Below are 16,099 nucleotides of genomic sequence, written 5' to 3' on the forward strand. Positions count from 1 at the left end.
GAGGAACAAAGGACATGCATTAAAACTCATATCAAATGACAAAACCCACCTTCACGAATAAAACGTAGAACTGAAGCTGCTGTTGAAGCATTGTCGCCCAACACCGAAGGAATGGTGCTGGAAAAGTTAAAAGTTCGCCGCAGAGCGGCTAAAAGTGGGCAGTCCAGCAAGAGGTGGGTCCTCACGACTGAGGAGGGAACCATGTGTGAGCCACATATGGCCAATGTGGAGTCAACAAAGGACAACTGATTCCCTGCAAGAAGCCTGCAGGGAACACTTCCACACATTCGCAGTCTCCTTAATGACACACAGTTTATTAAGCGTACTGTTATGCCACTACACCTTCCAAAGCAGAAAAAACCTTGCGGTGTAAAACAGAATGCAGGTCAGTTTCAGAGAGGCCCATCTCCAGAAGTGGAATCCGCGTAGCCTGTTTGGCCAGCCTGCCAGCAAGTTCATTGCTTGGGATGTCGACATGTCCTGCGGTCCAGACAAACACCACTGAACGACTGGTCCATTCCAGGGCATAGATGGACTCCTGGATGGTCGCTACCAAAATATGACTAGGGTAGCACTGGTCGATAGCTTGTGGGCTACTCAAGAGTCAGTACACAGAATAAATAACTCCCCTGGGCATGAGTGGTTGTGCTCAGGAGCACGAGATATGGCTGTCAGCTCTGCAGCCATCTGGTAAGGAATGCTGTTCAATATGGCGCCGTGAAAGGAGGTGAAGCCAATGCAACCATCAGCCATCAAGCCGTCTGTGTAAACCACTTCAGAGCCGCAGAACACTTCAAGCATCAAGAGGAAGTGACAGCGGAGAGCCGCAGGGTTAACAAAGTCCTTAGGGCCACGCGAAAGGTCCAGGTGAAACTTTGGCCTAGGATTACCCCATGGAGATTTACGTGAATGGACCTCGAGGAGAGGTGGTAAAGGCAAGGACTCCAGTTCACACAGAAGCGATCGCACACAAACCGCAACTGTTAGCCTTGACCTGGGCTGCCTACGCGGGAGGTGAACTGCCGTGGTTGGGAGAAGAAGATGGTAATTAGGATGTTCAGGAGAGCTACGAATGTGTGCAACATAACCGGCGAGCAGTTGTGCACATCAGATCTTCAATGGAGGGACTCCAGCCTCTACCAGTACCAGACATGCCAACTTTCAAAAGTGAAAAATCAGGAGAATTTTAGCGGTGTACTATTGTGAATTATAACACATCCCTGACGATTAAAGTTGCAATACTTCAATAACTGTAACAATTCAATTACATTTGCTTTATTATTTACATGTAAATACTAAATAATGGACATACCTGAGCCTTCGGACTGTATAATTTATCATTCAACATGCTGAACAACATGAATGATGAGCTCTGCAGGTTTCTTTGGGTTCACACACATTCAAATGAAGCTCTCTCTCGAGAACTACAGTTCGAAATTACGATCCGAGGAAACAAATTAACGTATATTAGATTTCTGTTTTAACATTAGCACAGTTTTTGCATGAATAAATCACTGTTAAATGATCACACGTTTTCATTTCATAATGCAACCCATATTTGCATGGCATCTTATATCCGTAAGACATCTTACCCAAATTTAAATCAATTTTATACAGGATGTACATGTTAGGCTTAGTAAATAATCTGAATAGTTTATCAGTCTGAATTTGTCTGATTACGGTAGTTACTTATTCAGCACACCCGTAGCTGACTTAGCCTTCTTCAAAAACTCTGAACTAAATTTCTGCTCAAAGCACTTGCCTTTCTGAATTGATTTTAAAATCAAAAATTTCTCCAAACACATTTCTGAAAGCATGGATCTGAACTGAGTTTTGGTCTTTGTAACTGTGCTAAAAATTCTCTCACATTCCGCATTACTATGTGGAATTGACAAAATAGCCAGCATCACCTTTGCAAGTTTATCATATTTCCCCCCCTGAAACATTTATCTCTCTAACTTCCACCAAGGCAGCTTAATTCCCCCTAACTTGGCAACACTGCCTTTTAGACACAACAAAGCTAATCACTTCATTTGGAACAACTATCGATTACTCCTTGTCCACAATAACTTTGCGATTGTGCTGGTGCTACCAGAAGCAGAGGAAATTGGCACTAGTTGAAAGATATTCATTTATCTCTGAACAATGCCAACGATAAGTTCCTTACTTCCTTGTAGATACGAAGCGCGAGCTATGCCTACTGCCACTCCCGACAGCCACCACACCAATCTACCAAGTTAACATAGACAAGTAGCAGCCATACCTTGTCATCCACCAATATATCGAAGGTGCAGGATTTTCAAACAGTAAGGAAAGTATTGAAACTAATCTGAAAATTGGGAGATCGGTCTTCACTGTCGGGAGATCGGGAGGAAGAAGGAAAAATCTTGAGTTTTCCGCTTAAATCGGGAGAGTTGGCACACTGGTCACCGGACTCATCCTAAAACCTCCTGTCGCTAGGCGAACTCCGCAATGAAGTAATGGGTCAAGCAAATGCAATGCTGAGGGCACCACCAAACCATAAATCACACTCCCATAGTCAAGGCGGGATTGAACAAGGGCTCTGTAGAGCTGCAGCAGCGTGGAGCGACCTGCACCCCAGTTCGTGTTGCTCAGGCAGCGGAGGGCATTGAGGTGCTGCCAACGCTTCCATTGATGCTGACAAAGATGAGGAAGCCAAGTCAAACAAGCATTGAAAACCAGACCAAAGAATCGATATGTCTCCACAACAGTTAAAGGATCGTCATTAAGGTAAAGTTCTGATTCCGGATGAAAGGTACGACACCAACAAAAGTGCATGCGACATTTCTTCAAGGCTGAAAACTGGAAACTGTGGGCTAGAGCCCAAGACTGTGCCTTGTGGATGGCTCCCTGTAAGTGCCGCTCTGCAACACCAGTACTGGTGGAGCAGTACGAAATGCAGAAGTTGTCTGCATACAGAGAAGGTGGGCCGGCCGGCCCTACAGCTACTGCTAGACCGTTAATGGCCACTAAAAATAGACACAAACTCAATACAGAGCCCTGCGGGACCCCATTCTTCTGCTGGCTATTGAGGGGGGTGGGGAGGGGAGGGGGGGCTATGGGAGGCACCAACTTGGACATGGAAAGTAGGGAGCGACAGGAAATTTTGGATATAAATCGGGAGCGGGCCTCAGAGACCCCACTCGTATAATGTGGCAAGGATATGATGTTGCTTGGTGGTGTCATATGCTTTTCGTAAATCAAAAAAGATGGCAACCAGGAGTTGCCATCCGGAAAAGGCTGTTCGGAAGGCAGCCTCGAGAGACAAGATTATCAGTGGTAGGGTGACCCTGGTGGAAGCCACCCTGACGTGGAGCCAGTAGGCCACATGACTCCATGACCCAACCCAACCGCAGACACACCATTCGTTCCAGCAGCTTGCAAAGAATGTTGGTGATGCTGATGGGCCAATAGCTATCCACAGCAAGCAGGTTTTTATCAGGTTTGAGCCCCGGAATGATGGTGCTCTACCGCCATTGCGATGGGAAGATGCCATCACACCAGATCTGGTTGAAGATGACGAGGAGATGTCTTGTAGTTGTATGTGAGATGTTTAATCATCTGACTGTGGATCCGATCTTGCCCAGGAGCTGTGTCAGGGCAATGTGCAAGGGTACTGACGAGCTTCCACTCTGTAAATGGGGTGTTATAGGATTCACTGTGCCGTGTAGTGAAAGAGAGGACTTTCCCTTCCAGCCGCTGTTTGAGATTGTGAAAGGCTGGGGTTAATTCTCCGACACAGAGGCTAAGTGCTCGGCAATCGCATTTGCATCAGTAGAGACCACGCCATTTACGTTAACACCGGAAACACCTGTTGGGGTCTGGTACCCGAAAACACGTTTGATCTTTGCCCAGACTTGGGAAGGTGACATAAGGCATCTAATGCTTGAGACCTATCTCTCCCAACACTCCTGGTTCAAATGGCTCTGAGCGCTATGGGACTTAACATGTGAGGTCATCAGTCCCCTAGAACTTAGAACTACTTAAATCTAACTAACCCAAGGACATCACACACATCCATGCCCGAGGCAGGATTCGAACCTGCGACCGTAGCAGTCGCGCGGTTCCGGATTAAAGCGCCTAGAACCGTTTGGCCACCGGGGCCGGCTCCAACACTCCTGCTTCCGTCGTTTGATAAGTTGGCGAATGCAAGCACGGATCCGTTTAAAGGCTATGAGGTGCTCCAGGAAAGGGTGCCACTTATGCCGCAGTAGAGCTGACTGACACTCCTTAATTGCTTCAGTGACTTCCGGCGACCACAAAAGGACTGCCTTTTACCAGGGGCACCCCAAAGAGCGAGGGATAGCACTTTCCATCTCAAAAACGATTGTTGTAGTCACCCACTCAACTACCACATTCAAGTTACCATGTGGGGGAGATTCAACGGTGGCAGCAGAGGTGAAAGTTTCCCAGTCCACCTTGTTTAATGCCCATCTGGGCAGGCATCCGTGGGCCCGATGCTGAGGCAGTGACAGGAAGATGGGGAAGGGGTCACTACCACACAGGTCATGTGCACCCCAGTGGACAGATGGGAGAAGTCCTGGGCTGCAAAGCGATAAATCAATGGCCGAGTAACTGCCATAAGCCACGATGAAGTGTGTGGCGGCCCCAGTGTTTAAGAGGCAGAGGTCGAACTGAGACAGTAAAGTTTTGACATCTCTGCCTCGGCCAGTAAGCGTAGTGCCACCCACAAGGTATTATGAGTATTAAAATCTCCCAAAAGCAGGAAGGGTTTAGGGAGTTGAGCAATCAGTGCAGCCAATGGGTTCAGGGGTACTGCACCATCTGGAGGAAGATATACACTGCAGACAGTTATTTCCCACATCGTCCTTATCCTAACAGCGAAGCTTCAAGAGGGGTTTGAAGTGGCACCATTTCACCACAGACTGAGTTCAGGACATAATCGCGAACTCCATCTGACACTCATATTATATAGTTGCTATGGTTCCTGAAATAACCCTTATAGCCGCAGAGAGCAAGGTTCTGCATTGTCGGGAACCAGGGTTCCTGGAGGGCAATGCAGAAAGCAGGTGTAAAGCTTACCAGTTGCCATAACTCAGCCAGGTGGTGGAAAAAACATCCGCAATTCCACTGGAGGATGACATCATGAGACTGGGAAGGCATGGAACATTCAACGAGGCAGTTTACACCTCAGGGTCACCTGCTGCCACTGACTTTGCCCGAACAGTCTATATCCATTTTGCCTGAGGGTCCAGCGAGATCTAGGTCCTCAGCGGAGGCCAGAATTACCATCTCATCCTCAGACACACAGCTTGCAGGTAGCGGTGGTGTGGGTGCCACCGCAATTTACTTTTATTGGGGGGGGGGGGGGGGGGGGGGGGTTTTTTGATTTCTCACGCTGTTCCTTGGGTTTCTCTAGCTGGGAGGGCTTCTTTGATTCGTTCTCCATGGCTCAGGAGGACCTTTAAGCCCTACGACCAGCAACCTGTGACTGCTACAGTCACTGGCGGGTGTCTGCTTTGCCAGTGGTAGGAACCTGGAAAGCGAGTGACCGAAGGGACCCCTTCCGAGCAAGAGGAGCCGAAGAAGACTTACGCTTCTCTGGCTTAGAAGTGGGGACTATTGTACCCTACGGTTGAGGAAGTGCTGCTCCCGAAGTAGGTGGTGCAGGAGCAATAGTAGTTAAAGTGGCAGCGTAAGATGTTGTCATGCGCACGGGATGGAGCCTTTCAAATTTCCTTTTAGCCTCAGTGTAAGTCAGTCGGTCCACGTTCTTATTCCATTATTTTCCCTTCCTTCTGTAGACTCTTACAGTCCAGTGAGCAAGAGGAATGGTGCTCTCTGCAGTTGACACAGATGGGAGGTGGGACACATGGAGTATTGGGATGTGATGGACGACCACAATCTTGACATATGAGGCTAGAAGTATAGCGGGAAGACATACGGCCGAACTTCCAGTACTTAAAGCACCGCATGGGGGGAGGGATATATGGCTTGTCATCACAGCAGTAGACCATCACCTTCACCTTCTACGGTAATGTGTCACCCTCGAAAGCCAAGATGAAGGCACTGGTGGCAACCTGATTATCCCCAGGACCCAGGTGGATGCGCCGGATGAAATGGAGTTGGCATGCAGCTTGTCATTGGACTGTAGAAGAAGATCCCTGTGGAAGATAATATCCCGGACCATATTTAAGCTCTTATGGAGTGTGATAGTAACAAACATCCCACCTTCTGTCACAAGTGTGTAATGCCTGTGAGGCAGAGGAGGCTGTTGTTATCAAGACTGACCCAGACCGCATTTTGGACATGCCCTCCACATCCCCAAACTTGTCCTCTAAATGCTCTAAAAGAACTGAGGCTTCATGGACACAAAGGATTCTCCATCAGCCTGCGTACATGCTAGGTACTGGGAAGAATAATATTCACTGCCATCCTAAGCCTGGCATTCCTCCCATGGTGTGGTCAGGGAGGGGGAACAATTTAGGGTCATACTTCTGTGTGTTAAACTGATCCTGTGAACACTTAGAGACTGCTGGTGTTTGTATCACCAGCAAGAGATGATGTACTACGCTTCATTGCGTATCATCCGTCCTGATGCCACCCAGTCTGACCAGGGGCCCTCCCCAAGGGCACCACCTAGCCGCAGCAAAGGCCACCTGGCACGATGGCCTTTGCCGGGAGTCCCGACGCCCCAGGGGGATGAGCATCTACCCCTTGGCATATGTGGAGAGTTCACGGCGCAGGCATAAGCAGAGCGATCCCTATGTGGTCAGGGGGCTACAACCAACAGGGTATATGGCGGCCCCACCACAACGGACAAGGTACCGTGCTGGATATGAGGTGCAAAGAAGTCCATGGTCACCGTCAGCACAGAAAGCGGCAGTGCATAGTGCACGGTGGAAAATGCACACAGGAAGGTATCCTCGCCCAAGAGATGGAGAATGAGTGAGATTGCAATGTAACAATGAGAAAGTGGGCTATAGATCTCAATGCACGATGGACGCGATGCACCATGTAAGGCGCCCTTCCCCAATTGGCTCGCTCTTCGGGAAAATTTGGAAGATGGAGGTCAAGTTCTACAGGCGACCATCATATAGAGACCAAAACGTGTGAGACTCCTTTCAGTTGCCTCTTATGACAGACAGGAATACTTTGGGCCTATTCTAACCCCCGGACCAGCAGGGGGAGTGGAACTGTGAGTTAACCCTGGGCATAGACTACAATAATGTAATCACAGACAAGTTATAAAGACGAATGAACAAAATTCTGAATTTTCTGTATGAACTGCAACTTTTTGAGCAATTAAAATCTGCATGGTATGTTATACAAGTCATGACAGAGAAATGAATGTTCAAATAGTGTTATTCGGACAATAAAGAATGAGCATTCGAAAAACACAGAACACCTGTTTGTAACCTCGCAGTAACAGGTTCAGTTGAGTGAGTGCAACTGTGTGTGAATGTTGAGTTGTAACTTCAGTTAAGTATGGGCTCACCTGTTATTTTGTTGCAAAGAAGTAGTAATATAATGTGTTAATTCACAGACATTCTCTCATTCAATACTAGAGAACATTTTGATGTGACCTCTGAGCTCTGCACAGTCCCTGTATTTCCTCATTTTGAAGGTACATGTAGTATGTGGCCAGGTGAGGCATGTTACACAGGATACAAGGGGGGGGGTGGGGGTCACGTTGAGCCAAACACTGAATTATTTACATCCATTACATGCATCTTTGTCATGCTCCATACTAGTTGGCTACACAACCCTCCACCACTGACATCTGTAAATTTCAAATTTATTTTATTCATGGTACAAAATAAGTGTTGAGAAAGGGCCACAGGCCTGCATATGTACTGGGTGATCAAAATAACTGACTAGGAAAATATTTACAATAAGACTGATACAGGATTGACCATTGTTAATGAACGTCACTGAGGACATTGGAAACGACCACTGTTTATGTCAATACAATGCTGTACTGTTGCACACTTGTAGCACCTCTGCCTGAGGGACAGGAGCAATAGCGTTTTCAATACTCAGCTGTAGTTTTTTACTACGTGAGGATTATCTGAGAACACCTAAGCTTTCAACTTGCTCCACAACTAAAAATCACAGGGACAGAGATCAGGTAATTGAGGTGGTCAGGAGACCGCACTGCCTCTGCCGACTGTCCTCACATAAAATGTCATGCACTCGCATTAACGTTGTCAAGGTGGTATGTACTGTATCCATACAGTCATTGATCTTCTGTGAGTTGATCCAGATATGGATAAAATAATTTTAGGGCATAGCAGCTGGACAGACAACAGTTTGGCGAAAGAATCGTGTAACATTGTGCACCAAACACCAATCTTTATGTTATGCAACAGCTCTTCAAAATACGGATGGGGATTTTCTGATGCATAGTGGTGCATGTTCTGAGTGTCTACACACCCCAGGCTGAAGGTATAAACTTCAGCTTGAAGACACCAGTGACTCTCCATGTTTAAGACTGAACTATGTCCAATCAATGATACCTTCAAATTTCTTAAATGTCACACTGCTCAATATGATACCGACATGCTGGTTGAATGATGATATCACATCTGACTTGTGCAGAGAGATCGCTAGGGACATGCTACGACCTAGCCACAACATTCTATTACTCTGCTTAAAAACTGACAGTTTCACGAAATAGGAAGTTTGTAACCTAGGTTGCAACCAATTGTTTACTCCCCCAATTCAAGCTCTGCTCCTAATTTCCACCTATAAACGCTCTGAAAAGTCGTGGCATATTTGGAAAAATTGACGATTACTCGTGACAAGCAAGATTATACATTTCACTGCTGCACCACAAGCTACAGATAAGTCTGTCATCACAATCAGGTTTTTGCTTTCACATCTGCTGGCTTTGTCAACTCACAAACTGCTGCCTTCCAGCCTAACCTACACCTCAGGCTATGCTACAGCTCAGTCTGTCAACCAGATTTTTCACTTTTGTATTTGTTAGCTTCGCCAATTCCAATCCACACTATTACCTTCCAACCTAACCTAAACCTCGGATTAAACTATAGACCTGGCTGTAACCACAACCAGGTTCTTTGTGGCAATTCATGCTGCAGGCTTGTGCCCCAGCCTAACATCATGCTCAGAGACATTTTAAAAAAAAAAAAAAAACAGCTCAACTAAAACTCCTGGAAATTGCAACAGTCTAATATTTGCGATGAACACAAATGTCACTGCTTCAATCTCACCAATTTAAGTACGCTGTCACACCCAAAGCCTAGATACACCCTCGGAAATAGCGATACGGAAACAGTGACATTCAGAATAAACCAGCCAAATATTTCTAGAAAGAATAGTACTACCATTGCTTTACTTGCAGAAATTTAAGATGTGCTCTTACATCCCAATCTAACTGTGTCCCTGGATAAAAAAGCACCAATATTTGAGACAAAATTATAGGTGAAGGCATAGCTCTGTTTATTTCTATACTGTATGTGTATTAATGTGCGTGTGTGCGTGCGCGCAAGCATATAGTCATGTTGTAATTGGCTGATTGGGTCATGTCTGCTGTGCTCACAGTGAGTGGCTAACAGCAGCAAACCGAGCACCCACAATCTTCAGTGTCTCTGAAGCTAATGGATAACGTATTTATACTTGCATATTCCAAAAATATGCAGTTTCGGCAATACAATAGATAAAGATTTCACCAAGATGTGTTTTTTGTGAACGGTCTGTTGTGCAGGAAGTCTGACAGTGGTATATAAAAATTGACAATTTAAACAAAAGAAAATTTTATAAATAAAACCATATTCAAGTGAAATGGGTAACAGGAGGAACTGCAATAAAATCGACGAAAATATAAAATTATGAATAAGATGAAGTTAAATCAAATTAAATAAGCTTTACATAACAATAATTAAAATTACATGGGCAATGATTCCAAATGAAAACGAAAAAATGGCAGAGAGAGAAAACAAACAGTTAATATTAAGACCAGCAAAGGATATATATACCAACTATCTGAAAAATTACCACAATACAATCACTTCAATGAAAGCATATAAAAAATACATAGCACCCAGTGGGTCTCAAAGCCACAACTTAGCCAAACAACTTAACTGCCACATACGGCACCATTCTGGAAGTTAATACTATGAGTAAGACTAGTGGATCATACAAAATTCTTTTTGTCAGTTATTCATTAAGAACGTAGAATAGAGCTGCAGCATGCGATATCAGGAACACTAACCTACACAATCATCTTGGTGGTTTCAAAAAATTAATCCCAACCTTGGGGACCTCCCTTATCGGGTGTTGCTTAAATCAACACTCATGTTCAAATGGAGAGCAAACTAAGAAACCAGTATTTTTTCGCTATGTGAAAAAACATCCTCACCAGAAATACAGACCACCAAAGATAGAACATCAGTTGACATTTCTCACTTGTATTTATAAGCAAAATATTGAAGTGCTTTACTTTAGAACAGTTGATGTTTCATTACTTTGTTTTATTTGAAAGATAATCATTTTCTGATTAATTCTGAAACTGTGTGTTCAAGTTGTTTTGTTATAGCCACTGAATGTAAATGTCGTGCGACTAGGGCCTGCTGTCGGGTAGACCGTTCGCCTGGTGCAAGTTTTTCGATTTGATGCCACTTCAGCAATGGTTCAAATGGCTCTGAGCACTACGGGACTCAACTGCTGAGGTCATTAGTCCCCTAGAACTTAGAACTAGTTAAACCTAACTAACCTAAGGACATCACAAACATCCATGCCCGAGGCAGGATTCGAACCTGCGACCGTAGCGGTCTTGCGGTTCCAGACTGCAGCGCCTTTAACCGCACGGCCACTTCGGCCGGTACCACTTCAGCAACTTGTGGGTCGATGGGGATGAAATTAAGATTAGGACACCACAACACCCAGTCCCTGGATGGAGAAAATCTCCGACCCATCCAGGAGTTGAACCCAGACATTTAGGATTGACATTCTGTCGCGCTGACCACTCAGATACCGGGGGCGGACGCTATAGCCACTGATTTAGTTATTATTTTGTTACATTATTTTCAAAAAATGTCAATTTCAAAATGTTCATTTAGATTAATAATACCATACAGTACTACATTTTCTGAAAACGAGAACTACCACTTCAGTTTAACTGGTTTTGGAAACAAAGTTCTTGCTCTAACGTTCTGTATCATATCCATATTGCAGTAAGAATTCTGCCATCTCAAAAGCACCAACCTGATATATTCTGAGTTTTAAAAGGGCTTTAAATCTAAGAGTACTACATATCCTACCTGAAAATCCAGAACATGTCACCACTCACCTCATTGGAATTGGAATATCTCTCTCTCTCTCTCTCTCTCTCTCTCTCTCTCTCTCTCTCACACACACACACACACACACACACACACATTTTTTTAAAATAAACATGTGACCAATGTGACAGAATAAAAACATAAATTAACCAAGTTAGAACCAGTTTTTTGAGGAAAGACTATATGAAATGTCTTCTGACTACAGCTGCAGAAGAGTGAAGCACGTGCTGATTATAGCTTATCCATAATGGAATGGAAGTTCAACAAACTTTCCAAGTGTTTATGAAACCTGTTAAACTGGAAGTTGACGTTCTCATTTTGCAGGGAATGTTCTAAATGAAACTGATCAGCAGTTTAAAAAGTCTATTTTTTTTTCTTTTATTTAATATCTCTATAAAAAAAAAAATAAAAAACCTCTTGAAATTCTTAAAAAGAAATGCAACTCACAATGCCAAACCGAGGATATAATTTCAGCCATAAAATTATTATCTTTCAAACAAAATGAAGGAATATATCTTGAAATGTTGTGGAGGGAAGGAAAGAATTTTAGTACCTCAAGTATGCGACAAATGCCACCCAATGCACCATTTTCAAGACCAACTAAAATCCTTCCACTAGGAAGTAGCTCCTGTGAAACTTAGATCAGGCACTGGCTTAGGAGAGGCACTGAGAGGTTTAAAGTACGAGTTGGGTTGAATGATGCTTGCACGTCTAAGTTGTTAGTACAATGTCTGCAAAATGTGTATGTCCATGGTGGATTTCGTGCCGAGTTTGGCACACCGTACTAAACTATCGAGCAATTTCATTAACATAAAGATTACATTAAAGAAGCCAGGAGCACTCAGTTTTTTGTAGAACCAACATTAGGGCCTACAGAGCTGAGATTAATTTTACAAAATCAAAGAATTCTCAGTTTAAAAACCAAGAACATAAAAAATCAAAATAATCATATGCGGCAGAAATGTACACTACTGGGATGATGGTACTATGATTTCAAGTACTCTATAGAATTTTAGGCAAATTATCGCTCCTTCATGAACTCTTGATATATACCCAGGTAGAACCAACATAACTGCAACACAATGTGTCCCTCAAAGAAAGATACAGCAGTCTCCCCCCTCCCTTAGCAGCAATGTCTTTGTCATTGTCAAGAACAGCAGATATTACAGTGCCTTTACTGCTACTAACATAACAGATTCATCTTGTTCTTCTTACAAAACATGTAATAGGCTACAATAAACTAAACCAATGTTTTCTCCAACTAAGCCATTCAGTAATAAATGCACCAAATTTTCTACAACACGATTATTAAGGACACAATGTAGCGAACGGCTTCCAATTGTAACCAGCAATCTTTCGATGTATGCCAGTCCTCTCCTTACGCAATAAATATCAAAAGGCATGTGGTGACTTTCACACTGAAAGAGAACCTACCTCCGTGTCCATCGTAAACACCAAAAAACGCAGTTCCTGGGTCATCGGGTAACGACAGAATTTGCGTGTGAGCATCTTCCATGGTGATTCGCCATCCTTGCATACAGCTGGAGCCCACCTTAAGTTTAGAATTTTGACAACACGAGGACTCCTTGGTTGTCACCGGCTCCGAAAGTGTCTGCCCCATCCTATCCTAAAGGCGGTACCGGCAGCCACCAATGCTACCGGACCTCCCACCACCTGTAAAACAATATTTTCAGTTTCCTCGTTCTCGGACAACGGAGCAATCCACACGGTGGATATGTCTCGGGATATCAATATGCAATTATCAATTCTACCACTGATAAATTTTTTCGTATTATCCACTTAATCAGAAACCATCTGTACAAATTTCGCCGTTACTAACCTTCGGATAATGCTTCTCCTATAATTCAAAGTGATCTCATACACTGAAAGACCGCAGGTAACATGTAATTTACATTTCAGTTCAAGAAACGGAGAGGACATAAAGCATTCCACACTCTGAAAGCTAGAGTCATTGTTGGGTTCAGGTTTAGTGAAATCGTTAGCATATCATCTTACAACACTTTTTACTTCATAACATGGAATTATTTTCCTTTACCATACCTAACTGAAAAACATATGACAATAATTTCCCGTCAGAGACGTTACATAATTTCATCTTTCTAAACCCCTTGTTTTCGTGATACACTTCCCCGATTAGCCAAAGCAAACGCGTAGGAAAAATAAAACTAGAGTCTATCGCACAAAGATATATATAAACCATAGATATTTATAATCTCTACAACACAATCGAGTCGAATCGGTTAGCGATTGTCGGCGCGTACCGGTACATCTCCACAAGTTTCTTGATGGATTATTGGGAGTCGATTAATAATGTTGAACTGCCTGTAATTCTATGGCATAGTGGTCTGATCCCATGGGATAATCCATGATATTCCATCAAAGGTCTGCAGCGAGATTTGGCGAAAACAGTTTACATTATTGTAGAAATACAATGAAGAAACGTACAATAACAGAAACTAAGCAAATTGACGAGTAAGCTAAAGAGTTGAAGTAAAATTAATAAGGTATAGCTCAAGTAAACATGGCATAAATTACTGAGAATAAAGCATAGTACAGAAAAAATAAAATATTTATATATTGATCATCTTGAACAATTAAGAAGAATTATGGCTAACACGTTATAAATAGAAAATCTCAAAACACAAATTTGAATGAAATAAAAATTAACAAAAACATTAATTGATTAATCTTCATGTACTCATCAAGAGAGTAGAATGACTGATCCTCAAGGTATTTCCTTAGTTTATGTTTAAATTCAGATGATTCCTTAATGTGGATTTTAATGTCTTATGAAAGAAAACTGAAAACTTGGTGGCAAAATAGTCAACATTTTTTTGTACAAGACATAGATGGTTTGGATCCATATGTAAATAAAATTTTAGACCTTGAATTTTGATCATGATATGCAGTATTAGATTAAAAAGAGAATTGCTATTAGACACAAACATCATCTATTATGTGGCAGGGCATCAGAAGGCCACTTCCTGACAACAGTGTTACGGCGTGAGCTGGGATTATGAGGTCAAGCAGAGAGTAGGGTTGAGTGATCCTGTAGAGTGTTGGGCTGCAAATGAAATGTCATTCAATTAACATTCATTTATTGATGCGAGTTTTACTATCACGCCATCTTCCTCCTAGTGCTGCCTAGCAGCGAACAGGCTGAGTTTGCACTGCTTGAAAGCATGATGTGGCACACCAGTGCACAGCAAGGAACTTGATGTTGTTCGCTGTGGTCAGTGTTGGAGTCAATTCACTGGAGGATGCGGCGGCCATCCATTCCTGCAACTTGCCATGGCTGTGGACGTCCATCGGAGTCTCAGCACTCTCGGCCTGAGAAATCTGCATGCCCCTTTTGACAGTTGTAGAGATGCCATGTAGGCAGAAGACCCAGTAGCAACAAGTGGCAGTCATAGCATGCAGATGATAAGAGGGGGACTGATGACCTTAGCTGTTTAGTCGCCCTTAAACATCCCAACAACCACCACCACCAGATGATAAGATATTGCTTGTACTACCCCAGTAGTAACGATACAGGAGCCCAGAGCCTAAGTTGAACAGGTTATAGAGTTCTTCTTTCATGGAAGATCGGCCCAACCCCCATCCTCAGTCGGTCACAATTGTGATTGACAAGACTACCGCTTTCTGATCAGAAGGCCACAGTTGTAACAGTAGACTCCAAGTTGGCAGCAGCTTGTTGACGCTTGTGGAATTCACCAGATCATCCTGCAACTTAATAGAACTGGTCTTTCATCGGAGTCTGTAACACTGATGGTACAGCCTCACTCTGAGAATGAGCTTGAAGAGGGTGGTGATCTTATAACAGGCAATGACGTGACCCCCCCCCCCCCCCCCCACTCACACGCTGGTGACCGAATGTGCTTTCGGTTTCTGAGCCTGTCAGTATTCTTGGCTCCTCTAGTGCTTAAGTTAAGAGTTTTAGAGTATTCCCTTATACGAAGTTTGCAACCTGAAAGGCGTTCTTATGGCATCTCAAGTGAAGTTATTACATTTAGCCTCGTTATAGTAGCACGATCTGGATGTTCTGTACTGTTGTCGAAGTGCTGAGTCAGCTGTTCTTGGCTTTGCTCTCGCAAAGTCTGTGGAATGGGTTCTCAGCTTGTTTGTGCTTCAGGCTTCCCATGCTGATATTTGGTTACAACACTACTGCATACCTGGCAGATACACTCCACTTAGATGATTCTGTCGGCTCTAAACACAATTTTATTCCTGCATTTACTTGCTATTCTACTGTGTGACATTCCCCCATTTTTTATAAAATCTGCACAGAATTTTCACTTCATCCTACTAGTCTACGAGTCTTATTATGCATCCTCCACGGAATATGCTTGTTATAAAAATCAAAGTCAATCTCAGAATTCTTAATCCCCTTAAAATATTGTACTAACTCCTACCCAATTCCTTACTCCTAATTTCTAGTGCTTGACTAATGATTCCCTCTAACTGCTCCATAGGATTTCCAATCATACTGCCAAATCTACCAATAGGTATCTCGTACACATGTAATTCTGAGTGTTGTATACTTTTTCTCTTGCAGCAAACGTAAAACACACAAATGGCGACCAGAACCACTGTAGTACTTGTAGCTGAAATGCTTATAATTATGACCTGATTGCAGTGCTTCTCACAGTTCTGTTGGATGTGTTGAAACATATTCTCCAGAACTCTGCCCCTTCTTGGGTCTGTGAGTTGTTTTACTGAGCAAACGATATCTGAATTTAAGGTACCATTTAAAAAGTTAGATTTTGGACTGGCAGTATCACTAATAGCTT

General features: G+C 43.4%; 1 protein-coding gene across 3 annotated transcripts in view; it reads right to left on the minus strand.

The window, feature by feature from the left end:
- Positions 1-13,486, minus strand: part of LOC124621954 (probable protein phosphatase 2C T23F11.1) — a 48,671-nt gene extending 35,185 nt beyond the window's left edge. Inside the window, exons 1-3 of one of the 3 annotated variants that reach the window (XM_047147477.1) lie at positions 13,350-13,486; positions 13,129-13,251; positions 12,723-12,962 (exon numbers count right to left, since the gene is read on the minus strand). In XM_047147477.1, coding sequence (XP_047003433.1) covers positions 12,723-12,909 — 187 coding nt within the window. In that variant the 5' untranslated portion in view covers positions 12,910-12,962; positions 13,129-13,251; positions 13,350-13,486. Of the gene's footprint in view, positions 1-12,722; positions 12,963-13,128 lie in introns of all 3 variants that reach the window. The other 2 variants (XM_047147476.1, XM_047147478.1) reach the window with 2 other exon arrangements.
- Positions 13,487-16,099: the final 2,613 nt, after the last annotated feature.

The sequence above is a fragment of the Schistocerca americana genome, chromosome 7 (genome assembly GCF_021461395.2).
Source record: "Schistocerca americana isolate TAMUIC-IGC-003095 chromosome 7, iqSchAmer2.1, whole genome shotgun sequence".
Taxonomy (NCBI): Eukaryota; Metazoa; Arthropoda; class Insecta; order Orthoptera; family Acrididae; genus Schistocerca; species Schistocerca americana.